Source organism: Anomalospiza imberbis, chromosome 21, assembly GCF_031753505.1.
Source record: "Anomalospiza imberbis isolate Cuckoo-Finch-1a 21T00152 chromosome 21, ASM3175350v1, whole genome shotgun sequence".
Lineage (NCBI taxonomy): Eukaryota > Metazoa > Chordata > Aves > Passeriformes > Viduidae > Anomalospiza > Anomalospiza imberbis.
The window spans coordinates 1,597,322-1,616,017 of record NC_089701.1 but is presented as its reverse complement, the minus strand read 5'-3'; the positions used below and the strand labels follow the sequence as shown (position 1 = coordinate 1,616,017).

The 18,696-nt window shown below is 40.9% G+C and overlaps 1 protein-coding gene across 3 annotated transcripts in view; it reads left to right on the top strand.

Moving 5' to 3' along the window:
- The window catches only part of RABGAP1 (RAB GTPase activating protein 1), a 73,105-nt gene that overhangs the window by 11,405 nt on the left and 43,004 nt on the right, over window positions 1-18,696 (top strand). For 2 of the 3 annotated variants that reach the window (XM_068210956.1, XM_068210955.1), the window contains exons 2-10: window positions 5,711-5,912; window positions 10,392-10,623; window positions 11,054-11,258; window positions 11,852-12,026; window positions 12,300-12,457; window positions 13,326-13,436; window positions 14,086-14,152; window positions 15,092-15,194; window positions 16,379-16,548. In XM_068210956.1, the coding sequence (XP_068067057.1) occupies window positions 5,763-5,912; window positions 10,392-10,623; window positions 11,054-11,258; window positions 11,852-12,026; window positions 12,300-12,457; window positions 13,326-13,436; window positions 14,086-14,152; window positions 15,092-15,194; window positions 16,379-16,548 (1,371 nt within the window). In that variant the 5' untranslated portion in view covers window positions 5,711-5,762. The remainder of the gene's footprint in view (window positions 1-5,710; window positions 5,913-10,391; window positions 10,624-11,053; window positions 11,259-11,851; window positions 12,027-12,299; window positions 12,458-13,325; window positions 13,437-14,085; window positions 14,153-15,091; window positions 15,195-16,378; window positions 16,549-18,696) is intronic. The other variant, XM_068210957.1, reaches the window with a different exon arrangement.

Here is an 18,696-nt window from a genome sequence, read left to right as displayed (position 1 = left end):
CAAAATGTCCCTAGTAGATAATTTTTAAGGATTGGTTGTGTCAGTCAGGAGTGAAAATTAACTATAAGCAGATTGTGCAAAGTTGGTTTAAAAACACCAGCAAAAACTAAGTGAAAATCGAACTGCTTTAAGTAAAGCTGGTGATTTATCTCTGTAGATTTGCTTGATCATTTTGGGGGAGAGGAGGAGAAGTAGAAAAAGTATTCAGGAGAGGTTTGGAGAGAAGGAAAAACTCATGTGAGAGGTTTGCAGAGGAGAAAGATTGTCTTTATTTCTTGAATACAAGCTGGAGAACAGGTAGGGCATACACCTATGGCTTGATCTGTGTTCCAGATTTTGTTTTACTTACAGTTTCTGTTAAAGCCCAACTCGATAGGATTTCTGAGACTTTTGGCTACCCGGAAAACATGTTATTACAGGAGCTGCCCACTGCTGTTTGACTTGCAGAAATACTGTATTCTTTTTAAAGGCCTCTACTTAAAAGGTCAAGGACCTGAGCAAACTTATTTTTGTGTACACAGTAAACAAATTAACTGATGGAGCTTGGCATAGGGGTTTCCGTCCAATTTCCAGCCCTAAGTGCAGACAGCGTTTAGTAGCACACACCAAATGTAACTCCTTTTTTCTTTGTTCTTCCACAGCATGTTTTTAAAGCGCTCTGGTTGTCTGGTGAGTGTGGCTCCCTGTTAGTGTTTGAATCCTAATGAGAGAGCAGCTCCAGCAGTACACAGAGCATCATCCCCAGAGTTTGTTCAGCTGCTGGCTGCACTGGCTTCCTCCCAGCCTCCAGCCCATGCTGTGTCCTGGCTGCACAGCTCTGAGATGGGGCTGGTGCTGGGGCAGCGTCAGCTGCGGCGCGTGGATGAACCAACTGTTCACAGTTAATTCATTCCAGCAGCATTCCTGTGCTGGGCTGGCTGAGGCAGTGTCAGCATTTCTTTTATGGACTGCAGTTTCCCAGGACGGGCTGCTTGTTTCTGGGATGGGGAATTTACTGATTACAAGAGCCTAAAATTAGGGTTTTGTTCTCTGGCAGATAGTTCAAATTCGGATTGAAAGCAAAATGATGTTGGCAATAGCTATCAACCTGTTAAAGATTGTTAACAAAGATTGCATTAGCTTAACTCCTGTGTTTTCTCTGATGCCTGATTTTGCACACAGTGTGTCATGATTCACTCTTCTTCCCGAGATCTGTGAGGAGAGGAGTGGAATTAAAGACACCATTATCTCCAAATAACAGTATCTTTTTTCTTTCTGGCTCTTAAAATTAGTGGGAACATCTGTGGCTGTCAGTGTGTTGTAAAATGAAAGGAAAAGTTAGACTTGTAGTTGTTAATTTTTATTGATTACTCTTTAGCCATCCTAAATCTGTATTTTCACGTGCAGTATTCCTCTGGCTTTCCTGCTTCATTTTGAGTGCCAAGGAGTTCTTGTTGCATTTGGGAGTATGTGTTGCACAGGGAAGGTGGGTAAAGATCAGACATGATTAAGCAGACTTATCATGTGATACATGAGAAGAAAAAACATTGCTACTGATTGCTTGTATACTGTTTGGGTTTTTGGGTTTTTTTTCCCCCCAGAGCTGTGATAAAACACAGGCATTGACCTGGAGCATTTTCCAGGCTTTTTTCAGGACTTGCAATGTATTTTAAAACAGCAAGTGTGCACTAGGTGAATTGTACAGGTAGAAAACCCCACAGCTGTCCAAGGCTGTAGGAGCTCAGAGTCTTACAGAATGCTGGGTTCTTTGTCATAACACAGCTCTGCAAAGTGCACTGTAGAGCCTCTGAACTCTGACACAAATTCCACTGTTCACCCACACTAAGATGCTAATGATGAGCACTCGGAAAGCAGAACTTTGTATCTTTAAATTGAACCATACTGGATTTGTTGTTAAGCTGTGCATAGAGCCAGAGGAATAGAAACAGAAAATACATTATATTTAGGTATTTCAGCCACCTCAGTGTCTTTTCTGCATGTCACCTTCTTGTTTTCCGTGGTTTCTAACACTAAGTGGTTTCATATTTTGGAGGATAGAAGATATAAGTTTGTTTTGCATGCCAAGCTTTCTGACTTTGCTTTTTAAGACAGATGAATTACTGTTCTTCAGTGATTTACTGAATATTGTTGTATTGCTCTTTATCTGGTGCATTCTGCATCAGATAGATTGGAACTTTGTGGAATCACTTTAGGAACTGTAGCTGAGGTACAAAAGCTGAGAAAGATATGAATGGGGAAAAAACCTTTTCCTCTCTGGTTTGCATACCTGTTCTCATGCTTATTCTCTTTTCTGCCCTGGAAACCCAGAACTTATTTTTGTGTTGTATTTCCTTGTAAATTCCGTGCCAAGGATGCCACATCTGCTGTTGACTCTCAGGTTGAAGAAGTTCATGCCCAGAATATCGATTTTTCCATTCATTCTCTGTCTTTTTGTGTGGTCATGGATGCTCTAAGCACCACAAAGTGGGTATTCCTTGGAAATTGAGTGAGACCAGCCATAGTTGGGAGTGCCATGCTTCGCTTGTTGCACATGTCTCAAGGTGGCATTTAAGCCTCAGCCTCTTCCAGTAATGTAAAATTGAAGGTTTTCTGGTTTCCTTTTTTTCTATATACTGTTTGCTTTAAGCTCTTTTAAATTCATTCTGGCAGAACTTTGAAGGAAAGCTTTGATCACAAGTTGCAGGTCAGGTGTCAAATGTTTGCGAAAGGGAGGGAAAGTAAAAGATAAATGTTTTATGAGTGTGTGTAACTAATCTGAACTTTTGGTAGGTTTGTTTTCCAGTTGTTGAAGATTTTAATCATGGTGAATGGGGTCTCTGCTGTTCCTCTGCACGTTGTCTTGAGTAGACAGTAAGGTGTAACAGCAGTGAAGGGGAATTTCACAGAGAACCAGAATTTTAAGTAGAATTGAAAGCAGTGACCCAAGAGCCGGCCGTGTTAACTTTCTCATCTTGCAACTTTCTCCAACAGTTTGTTGTGTGAGGAGAGGCCAGAACACCCATTTAATTACACAGATGAGCAAGGAAAGAGGTTGGTGGAAGTTTGCCTCTCTGTACGTGTTTTACCCAGACACTCTGTCTCCCGTGGAGGTGTGAAGACACCTTCAGGCAAACACTACCTTATTGTGGCGTAGTTTTGTGTCAGGAGCTCAACTGTGCTGAATTCAAAAGCTCCTATTTTATTTATGCTTAAACAAACCAAAGCCTCTTTCTATGATAGGGATGAGACACTGGCTTTCTGAGGGACATCAAAACCTGAGCTCTGTGCTTGGCTGAGGTCTTTGGTCCTAAGCTGTGAGAGCAGAAAGCTTTGGGTCTGAGTCCAATTGCAGGTATTGCTAAAGAGCACGTCACTGCTGCTGTTTGTTCTTGGGGTTTGATTCCTAAGCCACACACAATTGCTCTGCTGGTCTTTGATGTGTGCCCTTCCAGGCTGGCCCTTATTTTAATGAGCTTGGCGGCTTTCTGGTGGTGATTCTGCCACCGTGAGCTTTCTGATTCAGGTAAAACAATCCATGTGGTAACCTATACGGAACAAAGTGATAGCCAGGAACGGAGGAAATAAAATCCACGCAAAGCAAAGTGCGAGAATATAGAGATTTTGGTTAACTTCAGGCAATATTTTAATATTTGAAGACTACTTTCGCACCTCCAGTGTTTGAGCATTAATCCAGTGAACCCCTGTGGCTGATTCCAGCACAGTTGGGTATCTGAGCTTTGCTTGCTGCTACATCAAAAGCTTCTCTCAGTTGCCTGCTCCACTGTGCCCTGTCCTGTGCTCTCCTATCTTGTGTAATTTCATGAGACTTCTGCTCACTGTTAGACTGGCAGAGTTGAGCTGATTGGGACGTCCTGGTGTTGCAATTCTGTGTTGTGACACTGCTGTGGGGTTAGGCTGGGCCAGCTGTGCCCCAGGATCCGCGTGGGGTTTGTTTACACCACGCTACGCCAGACACGGAGCGTGGAAAAGCACGGGAAGCTTGTTATTGAATTGAAGGTAATGTTGGGGAAAGGTGTTGGATTGAAACACTTGGGAAATAGGAGAAATTAGCACTTCAAGACAGACAGACTATACCAAAATAAAGTGCTAAAGTGATCCTTGCCTGGATAATCTTTACAGCTGCTTGTGATCAAAGCCTGCTCCTCTACTCCTGCTGTCAGTGTGGAAGATGAGTTTGCTCTGTTTGAATGAAAACATTAAAGCCAATGGGCTATTTAGTGTTTGATGCTTATTTTTAGTCTGTGTTTCAAAATCTTTGATTTAGGTATTTTGAGAGATCTGTGTCTTATATAGATGGCGCAATACAGAACTTCTGTAGAAATGTCTTAATATGAATTCTTAAAACAAAAGCATCTTAACTCTGCCCTACCTTTGAGATACATGTGAATAATACCGGATAGACACATACAGTGTGTAGAACTTCTCAAAATGCCTACATTTCCCAGCCAGTAATTCCCACTGAAAGTGGATCTCAAAATGGTTTTGAAAAGGATATCTAAGTACCACACATGATTTTGAAAATAAATCAAATGATCACAGATGTGTTGTCATTCATGAACAAACCACATCCATTCTTCCTCTTACACGCTGCTTCACTTGTTCTCTGAAACATGTTCCAGGATCATGAAGTAATTAGGTTGGTAATTGGTTAGAAGTTGTCCTCCTGGCAGACTTCATGTTGTTTAGGTGGTTGTGGGGAGGGCATTGATAGGAATAAAAGCAGGCTTTGCTATTTCTGGTGTATTGTTTGTGGTTCAGGCAGGAATGCTGTGAGCTGTGCCAGGTCTCTGTTGTTTGGCTGCACTGTTGGAAGCCAGGTTGGGATGGTGCTTCCAGGTTGGAAGGCAAAACTGGAGGCTGAAAAAGCATTTGAGTTTGGTTATGCTTGGGAGTTTGTAAAGACCCAGGCCATTGAGATAAGGGTATATTTGGGTTTCTCGGAAATTTAATCACCCATTATTATCACGGCAGTCTGTTTTGAGCCATGAATTCTGGGAATCTGTGCTGTAGAGTTCAAGGTGTGCAGCTGAACTTCACCTTTTGTTCCTTTCTTCAAATGCCTCTCAGTGCCAGTTCCAGCTTTTTAAAATCCTCTGTTGGCTCTGCTGCTCAGTTCTGAGCCAGCCTACGCTGTTCTTCCTGCTTCTTGGAAGTCTTTGCTTTTATTGCTCCTTATAGTACAGAAGATTCAGCATAGATTCATAAAATGCTCTATGTCCCAAGGTTTCAGAACAAAATATCAAGAGTTAGGTCAAACTGTTGTTCGGGTGAAAAGAATGTGACTACAGCATACAGTGAGCTCTGACAGATAAAAGTAATTTTTGCATGAACATAGGTGAAGGCAGGTATTAATTGAAGGAAGTAAATGGACTTTATTGTTCTGGCCTTAACTGTCAGCAAGTGGAGTGTATGTTCCAGGGCCCTGTTTTGTGTGATGTGTAGAAAGTGGTGACTGACATAACCATGAAATACTGCAAAGAGTTTTATTCACTTCCCTTTTGTGAGCTGTGGAAACCAGTGCTGTAGTAGCATGTGCTGCTTAGCAAGATGAAGGCAGGACTTTGAGTGTGCACTGAGAGAGGAGTTGGAGCTTGGTTGTGCTGTCAGATGAGTTAGTTTTTATAATTAGTGAGCAGGTTTCTGAAGAGAAACATTTGAGCATTTTAGCATGAAGTTTTATATAAGTATTTTTATGATTTTTGTTTTTCAGGAGTTTATAACATATTTAATCTCATTCATGAATCGAACTTCCTTTTTAAGTCATGGATGACAAGGCTTCTGTTGGAAAAATCAGTGTCTCTTCAGACTCGGTATCCACTCTTAACAGTGAAGATTTTGTCTTGGTTTCCAGGCAAGGGGATGAAACACCATCTACAAATAATGGTAGTGATGATGAAAAAACAGGACTGAAGGTAAGAACCAATAACCTGAGTTTGTTCCCTGTTCTTCTAAATCAAACTAACCGTAGAGAGCTTAAAGAGGGACTTCTTTGTTTTACTTGACAAAAGGGAGAACTTATTCAAGAACCAGTTTTGTCAGTAACTTCTTCACTGCTGATGTCAGAGGTGGTAATTAGGTTTTGAGTAAGAGCTCTCTCCATCACTAGCTGTGGGTTTTTTCCCCACTTTGCAGAATCCTTCCTGAAGTGCTTAAGATGAAACAGACTGATTGTCAAGAACGTGGAACTGTGATTTTATCACAGCTTTCAGGTGGAAAGCAATATTAGCATACCGTATCTGTTAATTCAAAGATACGCTGACGTTTTCCCCAACGTGAAATGTTCTCTTTAAGAAACGTAGGAGAGTAGTTATAACTAACAACTTGGCATGAATCAGAGAACAGGAGCTCTGTGTGAAAGGCTTATGAGAGCTGGAAGGGCACTGACATCTTCTCACTTGTAAAAGTGCTGTTCTGAAAAGAGACCCTTGTCGCCCTCTACTTTTTTTTTTTGCTACTTAGAGCAACATTCATCCCAATTTGTATTTCAGCAGTTTTTAAGAAAAGTGGCACAAGTAAGATAATCACTCCCAATTCCGTCACTTTAATGTGTTGAAAACTGGATCTTCCCTAGAGTGAGTAGAGCTAGTGTGTTCTTTGTGGGAGATGGAAAGAAGTATTCCACCATTGGAAGAAACTGATGTCTGTCTACAGCTGCATCTGTGTCTTTAAAGATGATAAGAAATCCTGTGTTCTGCCTGCTGGACTGGGTGCTCCTCTTTTCCTTTGCAGTAGTTGTAACAGAGACTTTATTGAACATTTCTTGATGCTTTTGCTCTTCTTGCTTTTACCTCCCAACTGCTTTGTTTGTTTTCCTCGTGTTCCTTTGAGTCCTGGGCAAGACATGCTGTTATAGTGGCTCTTTTCTTTTACACAAGACTTCAAATAAGTTCTGTCAGTTAAGAGTCTCAAGACTGATCTTTTGCTTAATCTGGCAAAAAAGTTCACGTATGTTTTATGGTTGTTGTAGAAGATGTCACTTCACATCATAGAATAGTCTAAAAAACGTGAACATTTCTTAAGCATGGAGCCTGGTGATCTGTGAAATCTGCTGAAAGGTTATATCCTCATGCTTGTCTTTCTTAATGCTGCAAATACCAGCAGCATCGAGATCAGTATCAGCATCACTACTTAGGAATTCAGAGTAGTCTCATAGAGGTACTTGCCTTGAGAATGCTTCTGTGGCAGTGTCTGCAATCAGCTCCTGAAGCATCGTTTGAGGGCCCAGGAGACAGACATGCTCATGTCAACCAGCTTCTCTGTTCCATCCTGTTATCCCCAACGAAAATTTGGAAGCATGAAATGTCAGTCTGCAACACTTCTTGCTCCACATGGGAGCTATTTGTATCACTGTTTGCCCCCAAAGTGGTTTATGAAATGCTGGCTGCAGGTGTGCTGTTTCTCTTGATGAGGAAGGAAGAACATGAGCTCTGCTGCCTCCTGATCATCAGTTGTAAAATAAAGTTATGCTGTTCTCTGGTTTGGCACTGAAGCCACAGAGCTTTGCAGGTCTAAAGCTTCTTTATGAATTTGGAGCCAGGACTGAGCACAAGCCTTGAACAAAGTGATTCGTCTTGAGCTTTTCAGTATTCCAGTGTGGAGAGCATGTGCTGTTGGTTATTGGCTGCAATCTGAGTGATTAATGGCAGTTTTCTACCTTAAACGAGCACTCAATGTGCAGTCTAAATTCTCCCACAGAGGGACCTTCCTGTTAACCTCCTTTCTTCTGCTTAAGGAGGAGAAAACTTTTAGCAGAGGAAATGGGAAGACTGTTTAGCTGTTCTTAGGGACAAAAATTTGGGTATTTTGGTATTGTTCTGCAAGAAAAGTGACATTCTGCCATAGCCTATAGCTTTGTTCTTGGTATTTTTTTCCTCAATTTGAAAATAGCCGTTCAGTTGCCAGTGAAGTGGAGTAGTGGAGATTGCCAGAGGTGTGTTAAGAGTGTTGTCTCTGTGGTATCTGAAAGTGTTTCAGTAGTGCATGAAAAATGAATGTTAACAGTACAGCATGAGAACTGAGCTTATGTATTTCATAGGAACAGATGAGATTTTTGTTTTCAGGCAGAAGCAATTGTTTTGGTACTTATAACTAAGTTAATTTGTAGGTGTCGAACCCCATTTTCTTTCATGTGCCCTCTAAGAAAAGCAAAAACTGAGTTCAGGTTTTTGTTTGAGCAGGTGTCTCTTCCTGGTGTTCTGTTTCTTTAGAAAAGCAACTTGAGGATGTTTCATTTGCTTATGAGCACAGTCTGAGGATGGTGCTGGAAATTCAGGTTTGTGTTTGCTGAATGTGACAGGCTCTGAAATTTGTACATGGGGCCTAAGGCTCTCGTTTCAAATTTGCTGATAATGCCATACTTCTAAGTAACAGTGCAATGGACTGAGTTAATGTAAGTTTCTGTTTGGCACTTCTTTTCTTCCTCAACTCCAGAGAGAGGAATATTTCTTTTGAATATAATTAGGAACCAGATTTTTCTTCAGTTGGTCGTAATTCATACATGTGTTTTTGCTTTTTGTCAGTGCTGAAATACTTGGTTCAGTTTAAAAAGGGCTTGTCAATGAATGTTTTCCAGAAATACAGTTTGCCTGCTGTCTCTGCTTTCCAGTGTTGTTCCTGTGTCTGCTCGTGCCCACTGGCAGTGGGAGCGGGCTGGATTTAGGAAAGCTTTGCTGCTGGAGCACAGTGTGGAGCAGGAGTTCTGAACTCCCGGCACAGCAAGACCTCTCCCAGCAGAGACCAGCAGCACATGGGTCAGGAGAAGGGAATAAATCACAGTTCTGATAAATCCCCTGGTGTGCTAAAGGAACTTTCCTAGTTAAAGGTTAAGTAAAATCAGTTTGGAGTTTTGTGAGAAATGGAGAAAGCCATGATTAGGGTAATGGTTTCTTTGCTCAGCCTCAAGCATTGATCAGGTGCACCTGTTATTGTTCCCTTCTGCCCTTGGTTCTGCCAGGCTGGCTCTGGTTTTGGGGCTGCAGTAGTTTCTGTAAACTAGAAGTTACTCTAGGTTTTTTAATATGGAGCCTTTGAAGGGGCTGACAGGACACTATAATTAATTAATTATATTTTGTTGCAAAACATGTAAACTCCATACAGTAAAGGAACATGGTGCATCTTCCATCATCATCATCATCATCATCATCTTCATCTTTCTGAGGATTGCCTGTAAAGACCTGAACAATAAACCTGAAGCTTGAAAACCTTCTGCCTTTGATGACCCCGTGCTTGTGCAAGACTTTTCCACGATGAATCCTACAAGTTAATACTGAAATTGTTGGGAGGAAAATGGAAATCTGTGGATTTCTGTAACTACTTGCAGGTTACAGATGCCTCACTCTGGGGGTGTACAGCTGAGTAAGGCAGTTTCCCTGTCCTGCTCCTGGCAGGTGATCACAGCACAGGAGTGTATTTTAATCTGTACGAAAAGTGACATTCTGTTCACGTCAATTTCAAGAGCATAAATGTCTCTTGTTGTTACTGTTTGGATTCTGTAGCAAAACAGTCACTAGATTATTACTTTTTGGGCTAGTTGAATAATTTGGATTTTAGTAGCTGGTGTGTAGCCTGTTAAATCAGTGAGTTTACAGAGAGGTAAGAATATGGAAGTGCTCCTAGGGTTGAGTTTTGGTGTCAGCAGGAATAACCAGCAGCTGCAGAAGTGTTAGAAGCAAGTATCTTTTGCTGATGGCATCTGGTAAATACTCTGTAAACTTGGTCACTTCCCTATTAATTGCAGAGGAATGGACAAAGAGTCTTCTTAGAAGCAGTATCTGAGAGCTTCCTGAAATGAATGCCTTCATTCCCTTTCCACTTCAGGACCTTATTTCACACTGTTGAGGTGGCTCCATGCTTTCATGTTGACTTCAGTGAGCTCAAAGTCAGACTGCAGCTGAGCATTAGGAAACAAAGCAATGCTGTTACTTCTCCTCAGCATGGTGGCATAATCTTGTTCCAGATGGTTCTCCTCCTGTGAAACCTTGCTGTCTTGCCCATAAACCACGTAACGCATTTAATTATATTTGTCCCTTTCTGGTACTAATCTGAGAATTGTTATAGCCTGTACTGTGGGCATCTGTAAGTTTCTCTGTCAAAAGTAGCCTTTGTAGTTGGTGATTAAAGACTAGTTTGAAAGTAATCTCCTCACTTTTTCTAGTGTTAGAGAATTCCCACTTTGAGCTTGTAGATTTATTAGAGCAGGGAGGATATAATCCATGCTGGTGAGCATTTGCACCCTGCAGTTTGTGTTTATGGTTGTAATTGGGTTAAATTTGTTGACTGCTGCTTTGACTGGTAAATAAAGAGCAATATGAATGACCCTGTGCCTGAGGGGTGTTTTTTGTTGTTTGAACAGTCTTTTCTTCTTTTTTGTGTCCCAACTCTGTGGCTCTCAGATTGTGGGGAATGGAAGTGAACAGCAGCTGCAGCGGGAGCTGGAAGACGTGCTGATGGATCCACCCATGGAGGATCAGCCCAGTGACCGGGACCATGGAGAAGTCAGAACTGATGGAGATGGGGAAGAACCTGTTGTCCTTGAAGCGTCAGCATCCTCTACCATTAACCCAGTGTCAGTGGCAGGACTCCAGAAACCAGAAATGAGCTTGCCAGTGAAACCATCCCAAGGAGGTTAGGAAAAAAAAAAAAAAAAAAAAAAAAAGGAGGGGAATGCCTGGTAGTATCTTATGATTTTTTGTGGGAAAAGTGAAGAGAATTTAGGTACGAGTGTGGCCACTAGCCTTTCCCCATGTCTCACATTATAATCACTTAGTGCAGTAAATTCCAGGTTATGTAAGTGACGCAAGAGTTAATACCTGCTGAACTGTGCTGTATTCTGAAAACACTGCTATACCAGCCCTGAGATTTGTGCACAAATATTAAGCTTTCTTGCCTGGCTGTATAAAATATAAATACAGGGCTTTCCTATAGTGTTTTGACCTGGCCTGACTTAGCTGTTCTCAGCCTCTTCTGTCTTCTGTTCAGCGGGCAGTCAGTGTCTGACACTTCCCTTGTGGGTGCCTTGCCTTGTTTCTGACGTTCCCCGTCGTGTGTGCCCTAGACTGTGAGGATTTGAGCCCGTTCACGCCCGTGACAGACGAGGACAGCGTGGTGTTCAGCAAGCTGACCTACCTGGGCTGCGCCTCGGTGAACGCCCCGCGCAGCGAGGTGGAGGCCCTGCGCATGATGTCCATCCTGCGCGGCCAGTGCCAGATCTCCCTGGACGTCACCCTGTCGGTGCCCAACGTCTCTGAAGGCACCGTGAGGTACGGGGCTCGCTGCTCTGGGGCTGTGCCTTCACCTTGGCTCCTTTGGAAAGCAAACAAGCTGATGGTTTACCTGGCAGGAGACTTGAGCAACTTGGGTTTTCTTTAGTGGGGGAAGTGGGTTTTATAGACATCTGTGAAAAGGGATCCTTTGAATTTGTTTACCAGACACTCTACCAAAAAGTACTGTGATGATCCAAGCTATCCCCAAAGCCATAGTGGGATTGGTTACTGATGAGCACTTTGGAAATAGCCTGGAAAGTAGTTTGGAAAATGTCTGATACATGAGGCCTAACAGAGGTGGGTCTGTCCACTGTCAAATATTAGTGTAACTTTTGGAAGACTGATCCCTGAAAACCATGGCGAGCTTATTGGTGGAAACGTTTGTGGCTTTGTATTTTTTTGTGCTGTTCAATTTAAACATCATTATTGCGGTCATGCTTTGCAGTAAATGACAGTCAGGGTCTAGTTTTTGAGGTGTACTTTCTCTAGGAGGTATGAAATTGTTAAAGCTTGCAAGTTATGTCTGGCTGAAATAATTCTTCTAAAGATGCAAGCTTGCTTTTTTTTTTTCCCTCTCTCTATTTTAACAGACTTTTAGATCCTCAGACAAACACAGAAATAGCAAATTATCCAATCTATAAAATCCTTTTCTGTGTACGAGGGCACGATGGGACCCCTGAAAGTGATTGCTTTGCTTTCACTGAAAGCCACTACAATGCAGAACTCTTCAGGATTCATGTCTTCCGATGTGAAATCCAAGAGGCTGTAAGTGCAAGCTTTTTGTCAAATGATAATTGTGTACGTATAAATGTTATTGCTGAAATTTAAGGGAAGCTTTTCAGGCACTTCAGAAGTAATGTAATTCATCCATCAACAAACCTTAGTTATGGGGTAAGAATGCATGGTTAACAGTTTATCCTAAGAAGCACAGAAAACCAGTTAATTAGATGCTAAAATGGAATTATTTTTGTACAATTTGTTGTGAGTTAGTGAAAATCCAGGTAGGTTTCAGATGATGTTTGTGCACTCTGGCTGCAGGTGAGCCGAATCCTGTACAGCTTTGCCACTGCCTTCCGGCGCTCTGCCAAACAGACCCCGCTGTCAGCCACTGCCACCCCCCAGACTCCAGACAGTGACATCTTCACCTTCTCCGTGTCTCTGGAAATCAAAGAAGATGATGGGAAAGGTTATTTCAGGTAGAGATTCTTCTCTCGTGCAGCCTGTGGTTCTGTTGGGAAGTGAGTGAACAGAGAGTGTCAGGCTGAGGTGGTCGTTAAATTCCCTTTTTGAGAGTTTCCTATTCTAGTTTAAATCAATCCCAGACATAAATATTTTTGAGAAATAATACAGTGATAAACCTCTGGACTGGGTAATCTTGGTTGTTGAATTGAACATTGGTGCTACTTGCAATGTGCTTTTTCTATTTTGTTTTTGTTTTTTTATTGTCTTTAATGCCTTTTAAGTTGTGCTTAAAAGCACAACCACAATTTTGTTGTTTCTTCAGCAGCAAAATTGCTGCTGATGCTGAAAGTGCATCATTGTCACTGTGCTGCTGGGAATATTGGTGCTGAGATTTCAGTGTGTGATTGGCACTGAAGTGTAGTTTTATGTTTTTCCCTCTTTTTGCAGCGTTTAGAAGGGCTTCTCCAATGGATAAAAAGGGGAAATAGTCTGAGGGTTGGTCACTCCTTGGCTCGTTGGTGTCATGTACCCCAGCAGCCACATCCCTTGTGAGAGCAAGCAATATACAATTTTTTGTAGGTAGTACTGTATGTTACATGGGGAATCAATATTTAGAAACTGTTGAAATTAGCTGGAAGCCTCACAATACTGACCTCTACAGTGTAAGTCCCCAGTTCTTATTTTGTAAACTGTGTCCTTGGTTTTCACCTAAATCTGTTGCCATTTCTTTCATGTTACTGATCCCAGCATGCAAGGAAGAAAGATTTTGAGTGCTTTGGTGTAAGGAGCTGCACCAGTCTCTGATGCTGGGTTTGGTATGTGCAAGGAATGATGAATTGAGATAAATTGAGATTTTTTTTTTTCTTTCCTAATGAATAACAGTGCAGTTCCCAAAGACAAGGACAGGCAATGCTTCAAACTCCGCCAAGGGATTGATAAGAAGATTGTGATTTATGTGCAACAGACAACGAATAAAGAACTTGCTATTGAAAGGTAATGTCATCAACTTTTAAAAGATTCTTTATCTGTTTAATGTTAGTATTTTGCCTCTGAGGGAGCAGGTTAGCAATTATTCTGTGGATGCTCCATCTGTGTAATTTAGTGCCACACTTCTCTTGAGTGTGGTAAACCAGAGGATGAAGTGGGACTTACCTGTCTGGGCCAAAAGTCCTTGTGAAAAGGCCAAAATGAAATCATAGAAGAGGTCCTTGTGTTTCATCTGATCCTTGTCTCTACTGAAGGTAATTTCTATGCAAATATATCTAAAAAACAAAACAAAAAAAAAGCCACCAAAGGAAGGGCAGAAGACTGCAGGCCAGGTGTTGTTGTGGTATAAGGAACCCTTGTTAGCAGTTACTTTAAAATGAAGGTAATGGAAGAATTTCCAGGCTGCTGTAAACAGGGAAGAACCATGTTGTAAATATGCTTCTGAAATCTTGCTTGACGTTTTTGATGTTGGCTTGACATTGTTTTGCTGGACAAGCTTGATGCTGCTTTCAAATGTCAAGGTTTGTTGATGCTTGTCAGTGGATTCTGGGCTGTTTGTGATGTATGACAGCAAATACTTAGATAAGAAATGCGAATGGTTTGTTTATGAGCATGTCCAATTTTTGCAGTTACATTTTTTTGCTTGGCATTGCAGATGTTTTGGCCTTCTCCTTAGCCGTGGGAAAGACGTTCGGAGTGGTGACATGCACCTTTTGGATTTGGTAAGGATCTTTCCTAACAAAATTCAGTGAGAATTTTGGGTATGACTGTGCATGATGTCAGGATGGACAGAGAACACTTCTCAAGTTGTTGACGGGAATTGATGCTGTAGGTTCCACTGCTGAGGGTGAGACTGGGCAGCTGAGTTGAGTCCCTGCCTCTGCTGCTCAGTGAGAACGTGACCTGGTGCTTGGTCAAGGGACTTGCCCAGTTTTACAGTCAGTCATCACTGTTCTCATTCACGGGCCTGAAAGAAGAAACAGAACCTTATTTTTAGACATGCTGAATATTAAAGTGCTGTGCTTTGAACACAGAAGGTTTTACAGCATAGTTACTAGTGTGAGAATTGAGGCCTGAGGGGCTTCAAATAAAACACCGAGAACTAGTGGGTGCTTTGTTCCTATGGCTCACTTTCTCTGTAAAGTAATGATAGAGATCATTTGACTTCACAGGTGTGAAGTGACAACAAATGTGCTACTATTTATGCAGTACATAGTGGCTGCTCAAAAAGGTTTAATGAATAATTTTGTTTTCTACCAGGCTTTGGATTGCCCAGAAAATAAGGTTGTTGGGAAGACAGACAAGCTGAACATTAGATAAAATATTGGTTTGGTTTTTAATGACTAAATGACACGTGTTCTTGTCTACACATCTGTGAGCTGAAACTTGCTGTTAAATGGCCACCTCCAAAACTACTGGTCATGCCATGTACTAATAGAATAATTGGTATTAATTGGCCTTTCTATGTTATGAGCACCAAGGATTGCAGGGGAGCTCTGTTATTTGCTTCAGAGATGATCTCTGCTGCAGACTCTGTCACTTGGACTTGCCCTTTCCTTGCCAGTGCAGTGGCTCTCTCACAGGGCTGGCACTACATAGTGTAGAAACCTCTTTAATTAAAAAAAAACAAAAAAAAAAACATAAACTTACCTTGTTTCCAGGAGTCCATGGGTAAAAGTTCTGATGGGAAATCATACGTGATCACTGGGAGCTGGAATCAAAAGTCTCCACACTTCCAGTTTGTAAATGAAGAAACACCAAAAGGTATGAATATTGCCAGGTGTTATCCCTAGGCAGGAAAGCTACTTCCATCGTGGGCATTGGATCAATTCTATTTTCTCTTCAGAAGAATTCCACAAAAGGCTTTCACAGGATATATTCTCAGAAAGTAGGGTGCTAAATGCCACATGAAATTAAAAAAAAAAAAAAAAAGACAAATAAAAGCAAACTGTGTTCAGTAATATGTTGTAGGAACTGTGTCCTAGTAGGAAGCTCTGCAGGTGTGGGGCAGGATGCAGGTGCTCTGTGCACCACTGGAGCTTTTCAAGAATCCCCTTGAGAATTGCACTAAATGACTTTTGCAGGCACTTGCTTTGCTCAGGGTTTTGTGGTCAGTTCAGATTTTTCCAAACCCAAGTTTTTAATTAAACAGAAGGATTCCTATACCTGTGAAAATGAAAGCAAACCACTCCAACTGTCATCCAAAAATAGCTGATGTTGCATTGCTCTCTCGAGTCCTGGAAGAGACTGTCATTATTTCTTTTAAGATGTCAGCTGAATTATCATCTTTTCAAGCTCTTGTCACTGTTGCATGCCAAAGGTTGGGAAGTTAATGGGAATTGACTGGGCAAAGTCATGAAAGTCAGCTGTTGGCACAGTCTGGTGCTGGAGTGGATGCCATCCTGCCCGAAGGACACAATTTATCATTCCCTGCCAGAGAGATCTCGTAGGTCACTGAGCCCTCTTGCCTCCTGTTGGAGCATCAGAGTATGTAGTCAATTTTTGGAATGTCACAGCTGAGATGGTCTTAAATGCCTTTAATATCATGGTATTAAATACTTAAGTAACTTCTAAAACCAAAAAAGAGTTGAAGTGTACTTAGGCTGGATGGCAAGAGATGTGCACGGCGCTGTTAAGTGCACAGATCCTCTATACTGTTAAATGAAGGTTTTGGATGCATTTCAGTGAAAAAGCAGAATTTTTATTCTCTTTAACAAGATCATTTTCTTGGCTTGAAGGCTGCGGTTTCCTTACTCTCTGGTGGATAGTGCATAGTGATCCAATTTCCCTATTTTGAAACTTGTAGAGTTTTGAGGTGTTAAATTAGAGGGAAAATCGATTCTGAAAAGGAAAGTTTCCTTTGTTCTTCCATGTTCTGGGAGAGGGGTTGGGGAATATTTTATTTGAAATATTTCTCTTCATATTGTGTCTTCGTTTTCTCTCTCTAGATAAAGTGTTGTTCATGACCACTGCTGTAGATTTGGTCATAACTGAGGTGCAGGAGCCCGTTCGATTCATTCTGGAGACTAAAGTCAGAGTTTGCTCACCCAATGAGAGGCTGTTCTGGCCCTTCAGCAAACGGAGCTCAACTGAAAATTTTTTCTTAAAATTGAAACAGGTAACGTGTTAAAAAACAAAGAAATAAAATCGACAATTAATAGGCTGTTTCTCCCTGTGATTGCTAAAACCTTTACTAATATAATGTTCATAATGCAACATTTTCCTCCTGATTCAAAGAGGTAAAATAAATGCACTTCATTTTTAGAAAAGCTACCCTTCATTGTGCTGATTGTTACTGGCTATCTGCAGTTCCCATAGAGAGCCTGAAATAGCTTTTTTGATAGCTTTGATGAGTCTGCAAAGTTACAGAGAAGCTTATGGATTTTCCAGCCAAACCACAGTAAGAAAAGGAAGGAAGGATTTATATGCCAAGACTTGCTGCCGTAAGGGTATAGAGGGATAATTAAGAGAAAAAAAAGAAGTCCTTGCTGTAATCCTGGTGACATGGTATCTGATAGATCACTAAGCTAATTTTATCATGCAAATGGAATATTTCTTTTGAAGCTTTCTTAGATGAGCAAACATGAAATTCCAAAGGAAATTATTTTTTTGTCAAAGTCTCTTTTCCCCTTCTGCATGGTTGGAAACAGATTTCACATATACCCCAAATTTGCTCCAGGGAAGAAAAAATTCAGGCAACCACAAAAATCACTAGAACTTGTTAAAAAATTTTACTGTTTTTTCCAACTTACTTTTTTACCCATCTCCTAAAGATGGAAGCATTATTTCTGTCCAGGTTATTCCTAGTAGCAGTGCAAGGCAATAACTTAGTCTCAAAATAAGGCTGATAAGTTGAAGGTCCAAGTCACTAAAGAGATCATGTACTTGAAACAGCTGCTGTTCTTCTGCTCTAGAAACTATTGTTCTGAAATGAAAGTCCTGTTTAAAGAACTGGAAATGTATGAAAGCAAATAACAATGTGGATGTACGCGCTCTCTCAAGGCTTAGCAATTCTGGGTGCAGCCCAAAAAGAAAGCAGTGTTGGAGTCCTAATTTCTTGCTAAGTGTTCTTATTTCAAGAGGTTTTGAGTTAAGCAAGAGGCTTTTCTTCATTCTTTTTACACTTGCCTTTAAGTGCTAACAAAGAATGGCATCTGGGTAGTAGCAAAGATGAAGTTCACCAAGGATTCTTTTTCTATGTAAAGAAAAACCCCTTTCCTTCAAAATTTTAAGGTGGAAAAATTCCTCATGGATGAGTTCAGCCTTAGAATATTTTTGAGGTGGAGTATGTAGAGGCTGTTGGGCTATAAATATTCTACAGCACCAAAAGGTGCCTTTTCTGTTTGGCAGCTTAAAGGAAGCTTATCTTACTGAGCTAATTCTGGACCTTTTGTCTTACCAAATTCACAGACTTTGTGACTTATCTTGGCCAATTCTCTTTTTCCACAGACACTGTCAGATTATCCAACTTCCAGTGTTTACTAATGGAAGATTATCAAAACTCGTAGTGGAAGCAACAAATATAGAATGTACTGCCTGATAAGCCTGGAAGGGAAACCTGTTTCTGTGGAGTCATGATTAGCCTATTAAAAGTACAGCTGTGTAGAATTGGCTTATCTTACTTTGGCAGGGTTTCTTTATTCAGGAAATGGTGAAAGCAGAGGGATTTTATTTGCTCCGATTACATTTAGTGATTTAGTCATTTTTAGTTTTGATGCATTTCTCTTCATTTTTAATGCTCCAAATAATAAAATTGAGCACGGGGAGCTTGGTGTGGAGTATAATTATAAATCTTATTTTCCTCTTTTCTGCTCTCTATTTTTAATCATTTTTCATTAAGGAAAAAAAAAATTAAGTCCTTAAAATGTGTTAAATTTTAGAACTGCTTCACAAAGAAAAAATCCTTCTTTAAAGGAAAGGAAGGTACCAAAGCATTGAAAATTATGGAGAAACAGGGTCACAGAGTAGACTTTGGGACTCAGCAATTTGTGTTCCTGCAGCAATGTATACACAGAGTTGGAAGCTTTGCTAAAGACCGTTGCCATGGGAAAATCATGGAATTCCATACTGGTTTGGTTTGGAAGGGACCTTAAAGCTCATCTCATCTTGTTCAAATAAATATGAACAAATTTTTAAGACTACTTTTGCCACCATCAGTATCCCTAGAAACCTTTTCTATTTTAGCTCATTTTATAAATTCTCTTTGAAGAAGAATTTGACATAATTTTAAAGTTTTTGCTTTCAATTTTCCACTACTGTTTAAATA